We start from the raw sequence: 22,775 nt of genomic DNA, 5'->3' as shown, positions 1-22,775 counted from the left end.
AAGAGGAAGATCTTGTTCAGCTTTTGGTTCCTGCTTGAGCAAGCTGGAGGAGTGAATGCTGAAACATCTCCCCACTGCAGTATCAACTCATTAATGAGAAATAAAGTCCAATTCAAGTCAGCTGCAAATTTCAGCATTAACAGAATCTGAGCCAACTTCAGGAGAAAGCCGAAAGGAACTAATGTACCATAAATTTGCCCATGCCAACCTCTACGCTGCAGAGAATGGAAGAAGTGAGTGGGCTCTGAGCGGGGGGCAGGGGGAAGGTTCTCTGCTTCAGCACTTGATCATTTCAATGTGCCTAATTCAGTAGAAATGTTTTTATTCAAATGAAGAGAGGCCTTTAGTTATCCTTGATTGGGAATTTATTTTACTGTTGCAGTAAAGGCACTGGGAATTAAACATTTTAAGATTACCAGTAAATGGATTCTTGAAGTCAAATGGATTGTGGATACGTTTTCTCCCATTAGTTTTTCTTTGAAGAGGATAAAAGATACTTTTCTTTGTGGCCTGGGGAAGGAGGTGGCTGGGTGGGGGTGCTGTGCTGTGGCAGACTCTAGGAAGATAGGCAGGGCCTTGAGTTGGAAGCCCTTTTGGCTGCTTGCATCAGTGGTTACAGGGAAGAAATCAGTGATAGATTTGCAATAAAAAGAAGTAATCTTTGGTAAGATTCTGTTTTGGGATTTGCTCAAACCCAAGAATGTTAGTCGCTTTGTCTAGCTGAGTGGCTCCCAAAGGTGACAGCTATCCCAGTTTAAAAGCTTTTCAGTTGAAAGGTAATCTTGGGACACAGGTGGGGTTGCTTGGAGCATGAGGAACACCTGATTGAACGTCCTAAAGTCAGCCCTGTGTCTGTAATGGAAAGCGAAGCCTTTCCAGCAGGTGGTTGTGCTTCCTAGAGGAGGTGGGCCTTTAATGACTGCACCTGCACAATGGTATCAGGCCCTTATTCTGGGACTGAATCACTGACATCCTAGTGAGAAAGTTAGGCCATTTGCAGGTACAGGAGCACCGGTGGGCCTTGTGCACTTTTTTGATTTGTTTGAAGGTAGGTGTGATTTGCCTTTAGAACTTTGTCAGCAGCAATATTTTATGAATAAGAGGATAGGCTGCAGTACATGGTTGTGTACAGTTTTTAAAGGGCTCTTGTACACAGGGTGGGGTGTGGGCAGGGAGAACAAAGCATGGTCCTCGGTGGTGTTGATAAAAACATGTGGAGGAAGTGAATAAAACTCTGGTCTGTGCTTAAGGCAGTAACAATACAAGTCTTTGGCATAAGTCTGTGTCCTGTTTAGAGGACAAGTTGTTTGTAATCAACCCTTATTCTGTCGTCTAGAGCTCCGTGTTTTAAAAAATGAAGACAGAAACTTCACCAAAAGTTTCACGCCTCAGAAATGTGTTTTATCTTTATTTCATGAGTTTTTAAAACTTCATGGGCTATGAATCTTTCTTATGACTTCATGGAAAATAATTTTGGGGGGAGCTTTTTTTTCCCCTCACCCTAATAAACACGAAAAAGACTTTCAGAACAGAAGGACTTCAGATCTAGCAGATCTTTCAAACCAGATGTTGCTTTTCTGCTTTTGATTCTAAAATATGCATATTCCTTTCCTGCAGCTGGGCAGCACATGACAAGAAAAAGAAAAGACGTTTGACAGCCCTTTTATTCATCCAGTAAATGTGAGCAGCTCAAATATTAGCCTAAGGAATACTCAAAAGGTAGCATCTGAGAGACAGGCTAAGTTGATGGTTCTTCATTAGGCAGCTGTATGTTTGGATGTAAAGACTGATGATGAATTTGGTTATCTTAGAGACCAGTACTTCCCCTATTTCACTGTGTATACAGATCACTTGGGGTCCTGTTAGAATGCAGATTCTGACCAGGCCTGAAATTCCACGGTCCTTGCTAGCTCCCAGGTAATACTGAGGCTGCTGTTTCCTGGGCCGCATTTTGAGTCACAAGGGGCTGGACAATTTCTTGTTCTAACAGAAGCCTGGGGAAGGCAATTTTCTGGAATGGCAGATGGAGATACCCTCAGATTACCCAGAAATATGAATAGAAAAAACATGATTGAACGACTTAAGAGTCAGAACATGGCACAAAATAAATTGTAATGTTAAAGAATGCATAAAATAATATTCCATTAATGACACAGGCACACAGAATGGCCATTACATAAGGTACAGATTGTAAGAAGGCCATCCCGTGAGCAGGTCAGCCTACTTCCCTTGACGATCATTTCCTCTGCAGAGATTACATTGGGAGGAACATGACTGTTGCAATTGGGATGAAATTCTGCTGAAATGTACTTCAGCAGTAATTACTGTTTACTCAGAGCAGAAAACAATTTAAACCAGGTGACGAGAAGGATGTAGAATTCATTAGCTTTCTTGCCCACAGCTCCTCTAGGAGAAAAGAATCTGATTGCTTGAAAAAAATTGATTTAAAAAATGGCAAATGGAGGTAATTTTAGATATGTGTTCACAAAGCAGCCCCAAACATACTGCCCTATTCAGAAGTTGTTTCTATTTTTTTTCCCCCAAAGAACTAACATAAGCTCAGAAGATTGACTTGCACAGAGGCAGTGGGAGGCTAAGTGTGCTAAGGTTGCTTCAAGGCACAACTCAGGTGTGGGCCCTGGGGACCCTCTCCTTGTAGAGCCTTAGACATCATTTTCCCTATAACACTGATCAGATTCTGTTCGGTAGATACCCCTGCATATACTGGGAGGCTTCGAGGACATGGCTAAAAATACAACAACATTACTCTAGTTATAGTATCACGGAGTTCTGAGTCACCGCAGAACTCATAGAACAAAATGAAATTATCAAAGTAGAACATATTTAAAACACAGGCACACACTGAAGCAACCCTAGTTTTTTGACATAATATCCTCTAAGGAGAAAAAAATAGACTGTGACCAAGATGAATGGTGCAGATTTTACTCTAATTTCCTGTAGTGGAATTTCAAAGCCAAGAACTATTGTTGAACTTGGAGCTCACCATTTCGCAGAGAAGCCAAGCCCTCTTTGACTCATTCCTCCCCTAGCGCGAGGAGATCTCCCAAATAGCCCGGCTGAGCTTCAGAGGGCTAACGTGCTGCTGAGTAGAACGTGTGCTTTAATTTCCTTTCTGGTCTTTGTCGACCATTGCGGCACCGTGAACTGTTGCTTTATCTTGTATTTTTTTTCTGTTATTATGGTTGTACATTTTAAATACAATTTTTTTTTCTATTTAGAAATATCTCACTGAAGATGAATTAGTATTATTCATACAAGTAACTATCCTTCCAGCTATCCCCAAATCATTCTCTTCACGTTCCTGCTCAATGAAACTTTCAAAATCATTTATTCACTCATATTTCTTGGCAAGTTTTCCTTGACTGCCTGCTGTGTATGTATAAGCAGAGAAAGGGAGAGGGTGATGTCCTTCATTGCTATTAAAGACCCAAAGGGCTTTGCCCAAGATTCCACTCGTTTTTTAGTGAACTGTGAGGTGGAATTACTCAGGGTTATCATATGGTTAGCCCCATTGACTGACTCTGCTTGGATACACAGAACCACAGAGTGTTCTTCATGCTAACAGTCCTTTCTTCCCTGTGCTTCTAGAGGCCAGGCAGGAGTTACCAACTTCCCGGAAGAACTGTCAGCTATGTGTTTCGGCTGTGTTTGGTTTTAGCTTCCTCTCCATTCTCTAAATATTTTCTTTTCCAAAGTGCCTCACTTCCTTCCTTAGAAACTAAGTTTCCCTGACCTTTTCTTTTCCTTTCTGTTTCTAATGGTCCTTGAAATGAAAATAGTTTGTTGAGCTCCCTTATTTGTACTTGGACAGCCTACTCAATGACTCCTGCGAGAATAATATCTGGTGACCTGTGGCACTCTCTGTTGAGAGAGAATGCGCGGTTTGCATTTTGGCAGCTAAACATAGAGATGGGTTTAAAAATGAACGTGTAAGTAGCTGGATAATAATTTCCAGCATGATGTCAACATTTCTTTAAAGCAGAGCCTCAATTTCTAATCTTCTGTCACTTTGGCCTCAAGGACAAGTTTGCCTTTATGAATGCAAAACAGCAATCTTGAAAGCCTTAACTCAAGTCAAATATTTCTTCCTGAAGATATTCTACTTTGGAAGGTAGTGTTCACAGGAACTTGACCCTAAATAATGACATTTTTTTGTTGGCATCAAATTCTGGATTTAGTTTTATTTTCTCCTAAAATTGTGAGTGTAGTTGTGATTGCTTTTTTACTACCATGTAATACTACTTCCTTCTTGGGGGTCCTGTGCAAATTGTGTATGGTCACATCCACTTTCTTTGGTACTTCTCTTATGAACTAGAAATTGTCCAAATGGCTCTTCGCATATCCTGATTGGACGTGTTCTCACTGAAGCCTCAGGACCAACCCCCACACCTTGTCATATATGTATGACTTAGTTTTTGACTTCCTGGCTTAGTGCTTTCTGGTGTAGGGATGCTGTAGTTACCGTCTTCAGCAATTGCTCTTTTTTCTTTCTTTTATCCATTACTTCTTTTATGTCGAAATTTCCCCACGTGACCAAGTAATTATTCTTTGTAACTTTCCTTGGCAGAAATCAGCCCGGATTTCTTACCGTGGACGTGACTTTGACTTGTGTCCTAGTCCTTTTGTGTTCCCCAAATAGCCCAAGGAGTCCATTCATTCTACCAAACAACCAACCATTTGAGTGAAATAAATATGTGTAAATAGCTACATGATTGAGTCATTATTAGATGGCGGTTAAATTGCCATACACTGTGGATTTCCAGTATCTTAGTGTGTAGGTCAAATTCTCCAGTGTATTACTGGTTTGATGGATTACTTTATTTTTAGTGGCCTAACTACATGAAGTTTTGAGTTTAAAATGTGGCTGGAATCTATAGAATAAACAGCTGCAACTCCAATAACATACAGAACTCCAGCTTGATATGTGTGATAACGAACACACTGTAGTACTGAGTTGAAGAGCATTGTATAGGAAGCAGAAAAACTGGGATCTGTCCCAGCACTGCTGCAACACAGCTCACTTTACCCATCTAGGCCTGACTTTCTCAATGGTACAATGAGGAATTGAACTATAGTTTCTGAGGCTTTGTCTAGCTCTGAAAAGTTAGGACTCTACTTTCAAATGGATATCAGCTGCCACTTCTTGACTTCGAAAGATGGTGTGGGCCATTAAAGGATCCTTCTTCAAATTTCTATGTCTCTCCTTATCTTTGGTCTCAGAAGACAGTTTAATCTTGTAGCAGAAAACACTTTTTAGTGAAACAAACTGGATCTTGCCGTGGAACAAGGAATAACTGATTCATTTGGCAGAATGACATTAACTCATTTAGGTTGCTTTGTTCTAGATTGTTTTATTCAGTAAGCTCCTAAGACCCCTGGGAGCCTGTGCTTCATGCAGACACTGACAACAGTCTCCATCCTGTTGCTGGTTCTAGGTGAGAGTGTGATCTCGCCATCACGATCAAGTTACTTTCTGTGGCCCATTAGGGAAGCGGTGACCTGGGGAGCTATTTGCCTGTTGAGTGCACATACCTGGAAGCATACTGCTTTCAATTTTTCACCCACATCAATGAGAAATGAGTGGCCCGTTAGCAAGCTGTAACTATGCAATCATGCAACAAAGCTGCCTAATAACATTTCTTTTATTACAGGACTAAAAGCTCGTTATTGCTTGTAAAGGATGAATTCATAACCTCTGCGGAATTATAGTTTATACACAGTTGATTTTCATTTATAAAGGCAGAAAGTCCTTGTTTTCTCTAAATGTCAAGCTTTGACTTAAAACTCCCGTTTTCTAGTCAGTGGAGTGTGTGCGTATGAAAGAAAATGTTTAGCAATTACGTGGGAAAGAAGGGAAATAGTACTTAAAATGTAGGTGTTTTTTTTTTTTTTGGAGACAGGTTCTTGCTCTGTCACCCAGACTGGAGTAGAGTGGCACAGTCACTGCTGACTGCAGCCTTACCTTCTGGGCTCAAATGATCCTTCCACCTCAGCCTCCTGTGTAGCTGGGACTACGGGTGTGTGTCACCACACCTGGATAATTTTTAATTTTTTATAGAGACACAGAGTTTCACTATATTACCCAGGCTGGTCTTGAACTCCTGAGCTCAAGCGATCCACTCACCTCAGCCTCCCAAGGTATTGGGATTAGAGGTGTGGGCCACTGTGCCTGGCTAGCCTGTAATTCTCATGTGCTTACTCCAGTAGCAGAAGAGATTAGAAAGACTGCCTTTTTCCAACAGTGGGAGCTTGAATCTGGAAAGTCTTAAACTAAAATTGTTGTAATTTCATACCACTAAGAAGCACTTTGCTCATGCAATTGAAAAAAAATTAAGTGCCTACTTGGGTGATTTCAGGGCACTTATAAGCAACTAAGACTAATTAGAAGCCCTCATAGCCTCTAATGACAAGGTAGGAAGTAATTTGCTCTATGATACAAAAATTCCTAGATGTTTCGAATTGTTTCACATAACTGGGCACAGGATTCCTTACTGGGAGCTTTTGCTTTCCCAGGGCCAAGTCCCTGTTCTATGTCACACATTGTGGAGGGCAGGGGACAAATGGATACAGAGCTTGGTATCCACGGATATGGCTCCCAAATAGACATTTGGGAGGACGAGTAAGGAAAGAGAGAGACAATATCTCAGTACCAGTTGTAACTGGAAAATGTCATTTACATGGAATGAAATGAGAACTTATATGAGGCAAGCTGAGAAGCACTTTTGGCTGAAGCAAATAGAAAAATTAAGGCACATTCCTTAACTTTTAGATACTGTTAAACATGTGTTTTTATGCTCAGATCTTTCTTTTATAACTGGGTTATAATTGGAGAGAACAAAAGGATCTGGGCATGAGAGAAAGTGAAATCAAGGGGGGAAGAAGGCATGCAATGGGGAAAGGGAGGAGCAGGAACATCCACTTTACTGAATATACAGTACTGTAAAAGATGGATCCTGCATATTCTTCCCCCAATCAACTTGGATGAAAACCAGAAATACTACATTCTTAAACACAGTTCATTTTTAGTTTGTCACGGCAATATAATATGGAAAAAAGTCAGGCCACTAATAAGCATTTTTAGAGTGCGTCTTTGGCAAAAATGTGGACCTGCAGCAATTCAGATGGCTTTCTTTCAATCCGGTTCAAAAATCATGGCTCTGTAAATTTCCAAAAGTTTTAAAGTCTTCTCATGTCTTCTTACAATCAGGCATTCAGAGGTATGTGTTGGTTCTCATAGCTTTGGTAGAAACACGCTGAAAATAGAAATGAATATAAAACGCCTTGTCTTTAGGCTAATTTGGTATGGATTTGTAAGGCCTGAGTAAACTGGAAATTAGTACATTTCTTGAAATAATACAAATTAATGTGGGTAGAACAGCAGATTCAGAAAAAAAAAAAAAAAAAAGGTTAGCGTTGTAGTCCCAAGTTTTGCAAAAGACATCAAGTAAGGCCACCAATAGAGGAACCAAGTTTCTTTTTCAGGTTCCCTGGGGTGGTTTCCTATCAGCTTCACATTCATGAGCTGGGGAGATGTAAAATGTAAGAAGGCCTTTGACTTTGTTTCTGATATGGTCAGCAGTGGCGCTGTCTGCAATCCAGGTCCAGCATTCTCAGAGAGTGTGCAGTACGGATGCTTCTGGCTGGCAGGGAGGTCATGGCAGTGGGCTGACGAGTGTGTGGTGTTGGGAGGGCTCACAGGGTGGCGGGGCAGGCCTCCGTGCAAAGGGAATTCCCTTCTGGTCATGCCCTCCTTTTTGGCTGGAGCTTGGCCGCAGAGATCGGCGCCATTCTCACCCCTGGACGGGGTGGAGGCAGGTCTCAGACAACCTCAGATAATTGAACAGCAGCTGTGACCCTCAGAACAGCGTTTCTTCTTTTTCTTGGGGTGGAAAATGGTGAGGATGGCTTCATCAAAAACCGCTTTGAGACCTTTCTGAGTCAGAGCCGAGCATTCCAAGTAGCACTGTGCTCCGATCTTAAACACAAAAGAGACAGAGGCATGAGAGGAAAGAAAGAGAGAAGAGCATGGTGGTATCAGCCCACTGCCCAGCCAAACACTTACTTCTGCCTGTCCTACAAACAGCCTGTGGGGTGCTTTGGATTATGTTGGTCCTTTTTTCTTTTTTTTTTGCATTTCAATTTGTACCTGTCATCCTATTTTATTGTATTTTTGTATTTTTTACATTCATTTATTAGCAATAAATGGTTGTGGATCACTTCTGGAAAGCAGTGAATCATGAAATTGATCCCTAGCCATTTATTCCTAATAATATAAAAAATACGAAGATCTAAAGAATTAGGAGAGAGTTCAAAACCAATGATATAATTTAAATATGTTTTGTGAAGAACAGGGCTGCATGATCTTGTTTTTCGTATTCTCTCATTTGTAGGCAGAACGTGTAAATCATGTACAAGTGAAATGTATCTCCTTTGGTATGCTAAAAGGCAAAGTGTCAGCTTGGTTGATAAAGCAGCTAGAGAGTGAGTGATAATGGTTTTATAGGTCATTCTTGATTAAACTGTACCTCTTTTAAGGTATCCCTCAATAAAATAACATCTGATTGGCATGATTGTTTAGTTTTAGTTTTAACATACTTTATTTATTTATTTATTTATTTTTGAGATGGAGTTCCACTCTTGTCGCCCAGGCTGGAGTGCAGTAGCGCCACCTTGGCTCACCGCAACCTCTACCTCCTCTACCTCCTGGGTTCAAGTGATTCTCCTGCCTCAGCTTCTCGAGTTGCTGGGATTACAGGCATGCACCACTGTGCTGGGTTAGTGTTCGTATTTTTAGTAGAGATGGGGTTTTCCCATGTTGGCCAGGCTGATCTCGAACTCCTGACCTCAGCTGATCCTCCTGCCTCAGCCTTTCAAAGTGCTGGGATTACAGGCATGAGCCACCACGCCCAGCCTTAACATACTTTAAAAGGCATATTTTTTAAAAGGTTATGCAAACCCCACTAAAACATGTAACAATAACACTAAAACATGTAACAAGAACAATAAAACATATAACAATAATCATAAAATACATTTACTGCCAAAGGCATCTTTCTTGTCAGTGTACAGTCTATATGTTTAAATGATAAAGTATTTCATACTTGCATAGAACTTCATTTTAAATATTTGGATGATTTTACACTATGGTGTGTTTGATAATCACAAACCCCTCCTGAGAAATACACAAATTCAGGCCAGAACCATAGATTCTCATCTAAAAATCACAGACCAGTACAGACCATATTTGGCAGTCAGCTTCTTGTGAAGGAGACCTGAGATTTTAATTGTTCATAAGCTCAGGAAGAGTCATCAGTGTGATGTTGGCACTTTACTATTAAGGACACCTGGAGAAATGACTTTATTTTTTGATTTACATTTTAAGAAAAACTTTGAAAAATTAAAGCAGATTCAGAAGAGTTTGGCTACATGGTGAGTTCTCGGAAAGCCAAGCAGACAAATGGCTAAAACAAGGTAGCAAAATCATAGGCCTATCCTCTCCCCTAGCTTCTGTAAATGATAAAGTGGGGCTGGTGCAAGAGAATATATAGAGGTGGGGACTGTGGTGGCTTGTAACATGCACACCGCCTCCAGAGTGTGCAGTCTTACTCAGCTTCCAAGTGGTAATGTTGGTTCACTGTTGCCCATTTTTGTATTTTTCAAGAGGAGTTGGAAATTTGGATTTTTAAATTTAATATTTATCAATTTATAAAATATTTACCATGGGCCAAGCAAGACACAATGTGGGATATGTTTGGCAGCAGCCAGCCAGTTTGCAGTGTGTGGACTAACTACACTTGTGCTTTAGCTTACAACGGAGTGGGAATAACCCCAGAGAGGTAAAATGAATTGCTTATGGGCACAACCAGAAAGTGAAAGAAACAGACCTAGAATCTGGGTCTCTTGATACATGTTCTTTTCCTTGCTCTGTGACAGTAGCTGTGACCCCTATCACTCAGCTCTGCAAGAAACTGGTCAAGTTGACATTTGATGAAATGAGGTTGTCTACTTATTTCAAAGGCCACAGATAACAAAAACTAAGCATCAAATAGAGTTGTTTTGGTTGGGCCCAGAGACTATTTCCTAACCTCTCCGACAGAGATTATGTACTTTACATTTTTTTTCCTGAGAAGAGTGGTTACTGTATTAGCCGAAGGAAAATGCCAAAAGATGTTGGATGTTGAAAATCTATTTTACGGCTTTCATTTTGACCATGGTTTGGTTTTCAGATTAGGAAATAACTTTTAAAAATAATTGAAAACAGTTAGAGACAAGAGAAGAATAAAGGACAGAGAAAAATTTCCTAATAACATGATGAAATGCCTTCTGTTGCGTTTTGGGATTGTATTCAATGCTTGATTCAAACACATGTGAAAAGCACGCTCATCTAACGGCACACGGCGTTGCCAACTGAGTGACTCTGATTTGACTGTAATGTGATGGCGCTTGTCAATCGTGCTGAAAAAATACCTAGAAAGTGCTGTGGCACCTTTCTGTCTGGAATACCTCTCCACTAAGGATCCCAAGCCTAGGACTGATTCTGCCTGGAATTCTGGGACAGCTGGGCTGAGCTCGTTCGTTCACACCTGGAGTCCAGCAGGAGAAGCAGGGCACTCCCCCTCCTCCCCACAGAGTGCTGCTGACAGCATGTCAGGCTTTGCCTTTCGACGAAGCAGGAGGAGCCCAAACTTGTCTCTTCCAATTCAGACATTTCTGAAGATACTAAAATAGCAGATAAAGGCATTATTGTGTAACTGGGTTAATATAACATTATGTTGTGCTGATAGAAAAAGTAGTCATCGGATTATGGTTGTGATTTGGGAAACATGTGTGAAGAAACAGAACCCAGTTATGAGGTAGGTATTGTTACCATGTGTCGAGTTCTCTAATGGTCAGAGAAGAATTCATCCTGGTTCAGGGAAAAAGCACAGCCAGATTGCTAAAAACATTTTCTGTGCCCTCAAAGATGGGAAATGAAAAATGGTCTCGAGGAAATGTGGCTCTTCTTACAGCGGCAACTTCATCTCTGCTCCTTGGAGCAAAATGACCTACACAGTCAAGTATTTAGAAGCCATCTGGGAGGGTTCAGGATTCGAGGCTCCTTGTTCAGATACACATGCAAGCAATCTGGAAAGTGTTCTACCCAAATGACTTATTTTCAAGAAAAAAGTAGAGATTGAGGATATAAACTGAAAAAACACTTTTTTGATTCTTTTATGATAGCTAACACTGATTATCTCAGAAGCAGGGAAATTTGTCAGCAATGTACAGAAGATACAAGAGTCTGACAAGAAATTAAAAAAAAACAAACGTAATGACTAATCAAGTAAAAGAAAACCTAGTACTTCTTCCACGTTGTTCCACTGGGGGCCAGGACAAGTTATGGAATAAGACAGAAAGTAACTGGAAGGGATCAAGGCAAAGAGATCTTCCCAGCTGTAGCCATGTCTGAGAGGGCTCATGGATTTAACACCAACTGTAGTTTGCTGAGCTGGACCTAGTGGTACATGAGCTAATTTCATTGTCACAAGAACTGTGCAAGGAAAAGTCTATCACCATCTTCATTTCACAGCTCAGGAAACTGATGCCCAGAGAGGCTAAGTAACCCCCATTACAGCCACACAACTAAGAAAACGGCAGAGATTCGAATTTGTCTGCCTCCTGAGCCAAAGTCTTATTCTATTCTTTTGGGCTGTCTCTGGCAAATGTAAAGAAATTGTGGCTGAAAGAGCAAAATCAGTGAACACAAGGGCGAAGTTGTTATGGATATAGTAAGCTATTAAAAGTTTCTGTTGATGAGGAAATGCTGGCCTAGAGTTGCTCGACCTGAATTTTTTTAGAAGCTAGAAATGTGTTTCCAAACTGTTAAATGTAGGCCACTAAATTGCATTAAAAATATCTGTTTGGGCCGGGTGTGGTGGCTCACACCTGTAATTCCAGCACTTTGGAAGGCTGAGGCAGGTGGATCACCTGAGGTCAGGAGTTCGAGACCAGCCTGACCAACATGGACAAACCCCAACTCTGCTAAAAATACAAAATCATCCGGGCGTGGTGGCACATGCTTATGATCCCAGTTACTCGGGAGGCTGAGGCAGGAGAATCCCTTGAACCTGGGAGGTGGAGGTTGCGGTGAGCTGAGATCGCACCATTGCACTCCAGCCCGGGCAACAAGAGGGAAACTCCATCTGAAAAAAAAAATCTGTTTGGACCAATCAAAATATTTGTGGGGGTGAAATTTGGCCAGTCAGTTGCCAATTTGCTCCCTATGCTTTAAAGGATGCCTTTGCATGTCCTGGTCTCCCTGCCTGGAATTTTGTGCCCTCCCTAGACCCCTTTATTCACCTGAAAAACTTTTCCTCATCCTTCAAACCTGGCTGAGATGTTAACTGGCTCAAGAAATCTCTGAAAGCTCCTTCTCTGAATGTATTACTGTGCTACCTGGTACATTGCCCAGCTGTTACTGGGTTCATCCAGGTGGCATGCTTTTGTTTGCCTGTCTCCCTCCTCTTCTGGCCTTTGTAACCCAGATACCAGCGGTGAAGTGACTTTCAATGACCAGGAGACAAAGGAAAAATGGCCAGCACAAGGCAGGTGGCAGTGACTCTTCCAGTCAGGAGGAGGGCATTGAACACTCCAGTTGACTGATTGATGACAGGATGTTTGCAGCAATTTTGCTGCTTTAAATCTCACCTGTGCGTGTAACAACCCCAGCAGGAAACTTCGCAGATGCTAAGTTAAAGAGTGACAACAAAAGGCACAGGGTGAACAAGATGGTAGGAGAGAACAAAGAGAACCCAGAGATTAAAAAGGAAAAATTGCAAATTCCTGTATCAAAAAATACCTTAGGAAGTCTGAACTTGGAAGATCATGCTTAGACTGTATTAGATGGAATTGGGGAAGAGAATGCACAAAGAATTATAATCTTAGAGCTACAAAGTGTAGCACCCGGCATAGCACCTGGCACCTATTGGGTGTTCAATCAATTGTTGTTTAATAAATCTAGCAGCAATATGGACAGTTACAAATGTGTAGAAGAATGGGAAAAGTAGGCTGAGGATGAAAAACTACAGTAATAAAAAGAAGAGGGAGGATAAAACAAGTAAAAGAATAATGAATATTTATGATAAATTAATGCACACTATGTAAATATGGTTGACTTTGGAGTATAAAGAATTGTAAATATGTCTGATAGAAAAATGTCCTTTAAAAATAAAACACCTTTTGAGACCAAAAAGAGATGATTGATGAAAAATGCTTTGGAAATTGAAAAGTATTGAACAGAAATAATCAGACATGAAAAATCTGAACTTGCAAAGCCTTTAAGTTTCAGGGAGCTTTGCACATAAAAATAAGGGACCCCAGTATATAAAAAAGAAGCCCCACCCTTAAGGTTTCTTTTCAGATTACAGGAGGGAGGCAGAAGAGCGGGTGGTTAAAGCAGTTTTATATCCTCACTCTGCCACTTTCTAGCTGGGCGATCTTAACCTCTCCGAGCCTCAGTTTCCTGTAGAAAAGTGGAGATAATAGTATACACACCTCAGGGAGTTGCTGTGAGGATTAATTAAGACAAAGCCTGTAAGGCGCCTGGCACCCAGCCTAGCACATTATAAACACTCCATAAATGCTAAATGTGATTATAAACTACTTGACAGAAAAGTCAGAGAGTAGAGAAACTTAAAGCATCTCTATAATTACATGAATTGTGATAAAACAAGTTAAAATCTTGCTAGGTTTTCTTCTATATTGGATTTTGTAAGCTAAACATGATTCCCTCTGTCTCTGAGAGCAGTTGCTAGGAGAAAGCAGCAAAAGGCAATATAAATGGTGAACTCAGCCATTGTTCCGAAAATAAGTATGAAATGAGATGGGAGGCTTTGGAACGGCTTCTTTTCAGAGGGGAAAAAAACAACTTCTCTAATGAGAAGTGAGGCTAGGAAGCTGACAGCGTGAAGGAACACAGAAAAAGAGTTCCTGCAAGAAGCTGGTGCTAGCCGATGCGGACCTCTTGGCTGTGAAAAACGTGTAGAAAGGAACCACATACAATTCTTTATGGGGCTACATATTTAGGTATCTTAATGAGAACATTTGAGGCTGAATGTTTGAGAAGGCAGAAGAACCTACAGGCATATACCCATTTCACCTGGGGTAAGGTATACAGTTGGAGGTCATTTACATTTCCACAATGGTTAGGTAAGCAGATGGTGAGGTCCACAGAGTTGGATTGGAAGTTTTTTTTTGTTTTTTAGAAAGTGATTTATTTAGAGAGAGAAAAAGGAGAAGGAGAGAGAAAGAAACAGCTAATACTCACGCTGAGTAAGAGAATCCAGAAAGATGGAATCCAGGAGGGGAAGGCACCTTCCACACTGAGTGGAAGGGAATAGAGAGAGATGGAGTTTAGGAGGGGAAGACAGGCTTCCACTAGAGAGTGTGGAAGGGGACTTCAGAGGGGAAATCCAGGGGAGAGAAAGATGGCTTCCGCGAGAGCGTTTGTGGAAGGGGACCCAAACATGGAGTCCCTGCATTGGAAGTTTTTGACTGTGTTATTAGCCATGTGGATCAAATGTGCTTGTCTCAGACCGTTTCCTCATCTGTAAGCTGAGACCAACACTATCTGCTTCAGAGGGTTATCATGAGGCCGAAATGAGACATTATAAAGTACTTAGGATCCTAAGAGCTCCATGAAGGGCTGGGTATGTCACAGTATTGATATTACTGTGCTTACAAGTAGGAAGAGTTCAGTATCTCAATCAGGCTTTTGTGAGATGTTCTCATGCATTTACCTGTAAAAACATAACTGTATTTAATTCTAATTGTACTTAATTCATTTCCAGTCGAGTGTATCATGCTTAGTTTTAGTGCCTACAAGCAAGTTTTAGTAAGATAAATACATACATTTTTGTAAGTGAAAACTTTGTGGTTAATATTCTTGACTGGCTTGAAGAGGTGACTTCTGACTCTGCCTGGGGTATGAATTTTTACTAAGTTACTCACTTAGAAAGTAAGAGGGAAAATTTTCAAGCCTCTGATCTGGGTCAATAGATTTATGACTTGATGAGGAATCAGATTTAAGTTCTGGAGATGTGCTCTACAGGCCTCCTCTCGCATAAAGCACTTCCATCCTCTTGTATGGCTGCTTTGCTCACATCTCAGGGTAATGGGGGAGGCAAAGATGTGGTGTCTGGCAAATACTTTCCAAAACATTTTCCTAACTCTTCATGTTAACCTCTCAAGAAGGAAGAAAGGTCCATGAAAACAGTTCCAGCTCTGAGCAAATTGCTATTATCTGCCAAAGAGCCACTTAGATCCCCAACTAGTCACTTTTTGGTATGTTATCCTTCCAGATGCTGTTTGTGACACAATCCAGGCTCTCTAAGTGGCTATTCATTATATGGTGAGAAATATGGGACAAATATAACCCTGCCAGATGCTAACCCAAGTCTCTCCCAAGAAAATCACAAATTGCCTCTTATGGGGTTATTTAAATGAGTTACATCCATAATAAGCAGTAAGATTTACAAATATATATCTAACGACTCCCTTTATTCATACTAAATATGGCAAGTAGATGTTCTAGAGGTCGCTAAATCAAATGATAAGTGCTTCAGCTGTTTAAATTCACCAAATTGCTTTCTTAATGAAAAACAGACAATGCTGGCTGACAAGAAGGCTAACCAAATGGCCCCTTCCAGCCCGACTAGAACAGAGTGGGGGATAGAACGCTTAGAGAAGATTCTAGACACATTGCACTTTAAAGCAAAACCCAGTGTTGCACACCCATTCCAAAGCATACAACACACTCTTCTCTCAGCATACATTTAAAATTCAGTTCAAATCTGACTGTACCGCTTTTGCAAGCTTCACACCATGCTCGTAAGTGAGAGGTTTCTCTTTCATATACAGCAAACGGGCCAAGGTTTTTGGGTCATCACGGAGATCAATCTGGCAAGAAAACACACATGATAAACCTATTTATTTTCTCAGGCCCTGCCAGATATTTTAAACTGTGATATCATAGAGTCTTTTTCCCTGTTAACATCTTTGAAGTTGCTAAATTTTCTTGAAGGAAGCACATACGCATGCCTATGTTATGTCTAAAAAAGTAAAGCAATTTCTTTGTAAATGTACACAACAGACTTTCCTTATGTTTTCCCCTTCAGTTACCCTGTGAGCAGAAGACTTACGCAGATGATTCTGTTGCTATCTCAGACATTTTTTCAAAATTTTCTATTTATTTCCAGATTCTAGTTACAGGGCATGCAAGATAACCAATCAGTCTCATTACCTTACAGTGATGCCTTATTTGATCCCAAATTATATTACTCGTTATTTACTAGATTATTCCCTGGCTTTGAACACATAATTTTTTTTTTTTTTTGCTTTTCCATATAAAAATCTTCATCCTCAAAAGAGGTATGAAGATTTGCTACCTGTGGGGATATTCTAACAAATGCGCTGCAAGTTCTGGAAGACAAGCCCCTAACAGAAATTTTCAAAGGGTTTGCTCAAGATAAGAATTAATCTTTTCAAAGGTAGAACTTTGAAGATAGCATTTATATATCTGGATTAGATTTGATAATTTAATTAAATATTTTGGTTGCTCTAAAACCTCACTGTGTATGTGAACCCATGTCCACATGAATGGGTGCGAATGTGGGAACACAAGGGCTTGCTTGTGTCTTAAAGAAAGGCCAGGATATTAGGGTCCCATTTATAAGCACATTACTCAGCTCTACTGATTTTGTGTGTGTGTGTGTGTGTTATAATTCTTCATTTTTGTGCCTATGTGTAATAAAAATCAGCTCAATTCAGAGAAAGGTGATTGAATGTCCTGTCACATATTTTGGCAGCAGGGATTCAGGCTCCGTCAATATGGGCAAAAATTATTATCGGGAATTCAAGGCAAAAGACTTTGTTTAAATAATTACCTTTCAGAGCAGAAGCATTAACTATGATTACTCTGATTTATGGATATGTATATTCCTCTATTTTGTCTCTAAGTAAATATATGTCTCTAAGTAAATACCTGTCCACATCTTTAGGAAATATTTTTCTTTTCTTTCCTTTATGTTAAACAATTCTCTTGTTCAAACAGAACATAAATGAATAATAGAAATAGCATATAAAGCAGATAACAATGAAGACCTCCAGTATTAGTGCTTTCCTATGTCTTTGGGATAGTAATTTGGATTTTAAAATGTCAAAGAACAAAATCCATTTAAAACGATAAACAGTAACAATCTTTAATACATTTAATGTGATTGGCTTACTACTGGAAATTAAAAGGATGAAATTATTATCTTTCAGAACACAGTAAAAGCTTTCACAATCGTAGGTTTGTTTATCTGGTATGTGTTTTAACTTCTTCTCTAAGACCAAGAGGTTTAAAGGGAATAGACAATCATGACTTTTTATCTTCCTTCTCCAGAAGTGTAATTTAAGAGTTCCTGTCAGATTATGCCCATTCTGATGGCTGGGGTCACCTTGACACTCCTACCTATTTTGTTAATTTTTTTTTTTTTTTTGAGACAAAGTCTCACTCTGTCACCCAGGCTGGAGTGCAGTGGCCTGATCTCGGCTTACTGCAACCACCACCGCCCAGGTTCAAGCAATTCTCTTGCCTCAGCCTCCAGAGTAGCTGGGACTGTAGGCACGTGCCACCACGCCTGGCTACTTTTTGTATTTTTAGTAGAGATGGGGTTTCACTCTGTTAGCCAGGATGGTCTCCATCTCCTGACATCGTGATCTGCCTGTCTCAGCCTCCCAAAGTGCTGGGATTACAGGTGTGAGCCACCACACCACACCTGGCCCTGTTTTGTGATTTTAAAACAACTGTGGATTTCAGATATAAAAAATATTAGGTAGTATGTTCAATTGACACCCTCACCTTATAGCTCTGATTTGAGCCTGCTGGAGGGTGTCTGTTTTAAAAATTACTTTGTTATTCAAGAAACCCGAGAGATTAATTTTTGAAGGCTATATCAAAACTCCATATTAAATGGCTCTATTATCTTTTCCACTATCGGCTTAATCATCAGGCACACTTTAAGAACTTCTGTGCGTAGGACTGAAAGGTCTGAGACACTCTTAGATAGTGTTTGGCAGAATAGGATGTTCATGAGGCACCTAAAGCATCTTCCCGTTTTTGCAGCCCGCCCCACCCTGCCATCACCCGCATTTTAACCTGGGTCCCTATGAGGACATAAGGCACGTGAGGCATGCAGTCCTTGAGCTCGGGGACCCATTCCTCCTGGACATTGTGGTAAGAGGCAGGATTTACGACGGAGAAGCAGATCAAAAACACATCCGTGTTGGGGTAGGAGAGTGGCCTCAGCTGGTTGTAGTCCTCCTGTGGGAAGAGCAGACAAGGGTTTGTACAGCCTGTGTCAGGGGTGTCCCATATGGTTCCACAGTCAGATTGCAGGTAAGATCCCACTATAGCACACTGGGATCCTGTTTCTTCCCCTACCCTAGAATCTGGTAGTTCTCTCTCTACTAGAACTAAAAGAGCCATCAGTCAGAAAAATACCTTCTTTTTGCATACAGAGATTATGTATTGCTGTATTGCCCCTTCTTATTTTTTATTTTTATTTTTTTTGAGATGGAGTTTTCTTCTTGTTGCCCAGGCTGGAGTGTAATGGTGCAATCACAGCTCACTGCAACCTCTGCCTCCCAGGGTCAAATGATTCTCCTGCCTCAGCCTCCCTGGGATTACAGGCATGTACCACCATGCTCGGCTAATTTTGTATTTTTAGTAGAGAAGGGGTTTCTCCATGTTGGTCAGGCTGGTCTTGAACTCCCGACCTCAGGTGATCTGCCCGCTGAGATGGGTGGATTACTGGGATTACAAAGTGCTGGGATTATAGGCATGTGCCACTGCATCCGGCCTTTTAGTATTGCCCCTTCTTAAGATGAACTTAATATTTTTAACAGTTTTATTGAGATGTAACTTACATACCATAAAGTTCACCCGTTTATTATTTTTAAATAGTATACATTTAAGGTGTACAATAAGGTGTTTGATACACATATACATGCTGCAGTGAAACAAATTAACATATTAATCTCCTTACAGCTTACCTTTAAACATACATTTTATGGTCAGAGGACCAGAAGTCTTCTCTCTTAGCATATTCCCAGTATGCAATGTAGTATTATTAACTATAGTTATCATGCTGTACATTGCAGCTGTAGACTTACTCACCCTAGCTAACTGCCGCTTTGAACCCTTGATCCTGTCTTACTTGCCTCTGGTAACAACAGTTCTACTCTCTGTTTCTATGTATTCAAAAGTTCAGCTGACAAGGCACGGTGGCTCATGCCTGTAATTCCAGAACTTTGGCAAGCCAAAACAGGAGGATCACTTGAGTCCTTGAGTTTGAGACCAGCCTGGGCAACACAGCAAGACCCCATCTCTACAAAAAAATACAAAAATTAGCTGGGCATGGTGGCACATGCCTGCAGTCTGGCTGCTGGGGAGGCTGAACTGGGGGGATTGCTTGAGCCCGGGAGTTTGAAGGGGCAGTGAGCTGTGATCATGCCACTGTAATCCAGCCTGGGCAACACAGCAAGACCCTGTCTCAAAAAACAAACAAATAAAACAAAACAAAAAGGCAAAAGTTCACCCATTTAAAGTGTACCACTTAAAGTGTCACATTCAGTAAGGATAACTGCAATTTTCTGTCATATTGGAATGGTGTTGCATTGAATATACTATATTTAAATTAGTGAGCTATTTACCAAGGCACAGGAATCCTCTCCTCACACGATTAAAAAAATTGTATCCAAATTTAATTTAGCATAAATGAACTAAAATGCAACACGAGAGTTATTGCCAAACTTGTCATCACAATATTTGAAGAAGTATGTTGGGTGAGGGTTCAGAGCTAAGAATTTGGGATTTGTTTCAAAGATTACTTAAAGGCCAAATAAATAAAATGCCAGCTTAATTATTCCCTTTCTAAAGATTTTTCAGATCAGAATATGCTCTGTGGAAGAGTTTCTGGTTATGTAAGATATTTATGTATTTGCTATTTTAGTGGGAATTGATAAATACAAAGTAAAACTTTGCATCATTTCAACTTTGGGAAAATGTTAGCAAGAATCTTTTACCATATGTAAAATGTTTTAGGAGGTTCCAAGGTAAAACCTGATATTTCAATAGAAAGTCTGATATATTTTTACAGAATTTAGTAACACATAAGCCAACAGTAACTTCGTGTGTGAGTGTGCATACACATGCCATATTTATATACACGTCACATACCACAACATGACATGTGTCCTACACACCATAAGTAACTCGTATGTATATACACACCATATATGTGTATACTATATATGTGTGTATACTACATGTGCAACCAAACTTATATGTTCACATCTGTCATATACATGTATTCATAGAGATGAGTTAATAAATATTAACTCATTTATTAGGGCCATGACTAGTCTTCCTATCATTTCAGAAACTTATGAAACATGTATGTGCTCATTGCAAAAATGCAAACATTATAGAAGGGCACAGAATTGAAGTGAAAGCTTATTTTCATCTCTGATATGATCTCTTATAGTTTTTCTTCTCCCCAGAGGGAGCTACTGCTTAAATATTGTCCTTCCAAACATTTTACTTTATTTTAATTTTTGAGAAGGGTCTCAATCTATTGCCCAGGCTGGAGTGCAATGGTGTGATCACGGCTCACTGCAGCTTCAAACTCCCAAGCTCAAGTGATCCTCCCACTTCAGCCCCCCAAGGAGCTGGGACTGTAGGCACATGCCGCCATACCCAGCCAATTTTTGATTTTTTTTTTTGTAGAGAAGGGGTCTCACTATGTTGCCCAGGTTGGTCTCGAACTCCTGGGCTCAAGCGATCCTCCTGCCTTGCCCTCCCAAAGTGCTAGGATGACAGGCATGAGTCACCACACCTGACCCATTTTATATTTATGTATGTATACAACATACACAGGTTTAGTTTAAAAACAAATTGATTAAATAGTTCATATTGTGCCACTTGTGTTTTTTAAAACAGTATATCATGCATATATTTTTAATATCAACCTTTCTATCGACTCTAATAATGTATTTATAAAAAGGAATTACACACATGTGCACATGCGTATACACGTGAGACTGAAAGGAAGTACATTAGAATATTAAGTGTGATCAACTCTGGTTGGTGGGCGTGCATTGATCTATAGTTTAGCTACTCAGAGTGCACAGAACACAGGACTCAGTATATGTGGCTACTATTGCTACTATTATTAAAATTTAAGCAGGCTGGGCACGGTGGCTCACACCTGTGATCCCAGCACTTTGGGAGTTCAGGGTGGGCGGATTGCAAAGTCAGAAGTTTGAGACCAGCCTGGCCAATATGGTGAAATCCTGTCTCTACTAAAAATTCAAAAATTAGCCTGGTCTGGTGGCGTGTGTCTGTAGTCCCAGCTACTTGGGAGGCTGAGGCAGGAGAATCGCTTGAACCCAGGAGGTGGAGGTTACATTAAGCCAAGATTGCGCCACTGCACTCCAGCCTGGGTGACAGAGTGAGACTGTGTCTCAAAAACAACCCAAAAAATCTTAAGCAAAGGTTTTAGGTACCTAATGCAAAATGAAAGCAAGATGGCAAAGATGCTGAAAAGTAAAATCCTAAAAAATAAACCCCAAACCAAGAAAACCCCACTATTGTGGCTAATTTACCACATTTGTAGTAAAGCAAATAATTGGGAATTGGGTGTACAGCTGAATAAACGCTGGTCATACTGGGAAGTTGGGTCAGGTCTACTGAGTTGTGCCTCAGCCAAGTTGTGCCTCTGTCTCTGAGTGTGTGTGTGTGTGTGTGTGTGTGTGCGTGTCTCTCTCTCTCTGTGTGTGTGTGTGTAGCTAGGAAGGCAGTGGGGAAAGGGAGAGCTAATTTATTGCCACCCTCCTCGCCTCTTTACACAACTAGCCCTAAAAAACAAACCTCCTTTCCCATAGTCTCTCTACTTCTCTCCTTTCTCTCTTGACTGTTCCCTTAAAAAAGCAGCTGTAAGGCCCATGAGCCAAGAAGTCTCCTTCCCAGGCTATAATCTACAGCTGTTCACCATGCCACTTGCCCTCTGCCACTGCATGCTCCCATCTGGATTGCATAAATGGGGGTAGGAAACATGTTGATTTTTTTTCATCCCTACATGTACTCTTTCCACAGCCAATATTCAATAAATGCTGTTGACAGACTGGAAGAAATGACCTCTACAGTGACCTGCAAATGAACACATGGCATTTCTGTGGGCTATTTATTGCAGTGACTTTTATTAGAATCACCTGGGGAGCTTTTAAACCATCCTGCTGCTCTGCTAATCAACTCCCTGCCCCACGCCCTTTTCCACTGTGGAACCAGCTCAATTAGAATGTGGAGAGTGGGCCAGCGTATCTGGGAGTTCTGACTTAATTCGATTGGGGTGGGCCTGGAGTTGAGAGCCACGGCTGTCCGTCACCATCATCTCCACCATGCATGGAGGATGTGCCCTAGGGCTTTTTATTAAAGGTCAGTTATTGTTTCAAACTCTTACGTATGTTCTTATTGCATCATCCTGATGGAGCTGGAAGGATGGTACCATTAACATTCACATTTCATAGAAGAGGAAGTTAAGGTTTAGAGAAGTCCCACGATGGGCCAGTGTTACAGAGTTCGTAAATACCAGGATGGGGTATTTAGCCCAAATCCAGCTCTGGCTCTCAGCTGTGCCCACACTGTTTTCTGCAGTTCAGAATTTTAAGTGACA

At 40.7% G+C, this 22,775-nt stretch overlaps 1 protein-coding gene across 1 annotated transcript in view; it reads right to left on the bottom strand.

The window, feature by feature from the left end:
• Positions 1-2,053: 2,053 nt before the first annotated feature.
• The window catches only part of RHOJ (ras homolog family member J), a 96,724-nt gene continuing 76,002 nt past the window's right edge, over positions 2,054-22,775 (bottom strand). Inside the window, exons 3-5 of the mRNA XM_017533952.2 lie at positions 18,200-18,364; positions 15,862-15,957; positions 2,054-7,996 (exon numbers count right to left, since the gene is read on the bottom strand). Of these exons, the coding sequence (XP_017389441.1) occupies positions 7,850-7,996; positions 15,862-15,957; positions 18,200-18,364 (408 nt within the window). The 3' untranslated portion in view covers positions 2,054-7,849. The remainder of the gene's footprint in view (positions 7,997-15,861; positions 15,958-18,199; positions 18,365-22,775) is intronic.

Source organism: Cebus imitator, unplaced genomic scaffold (genome assembly GCF_001604975.1).
Source record: "Cebus imitator isolate Cc_AM_T3 unplaced genomic scaffold, Cebus_imitator-1.0 Scaffold83, whole genome shotgun sequence".
Classification (NCBI taxonomy): domain Eukaryota; kingdom Metazoa; phylum Chordata; class Mammalia; order Primates; family Cebidae; genus Cebus; species Cebus imitator.
This window is presented reverse-complemented; position numbering and strand designations above follow the sequence as displayed.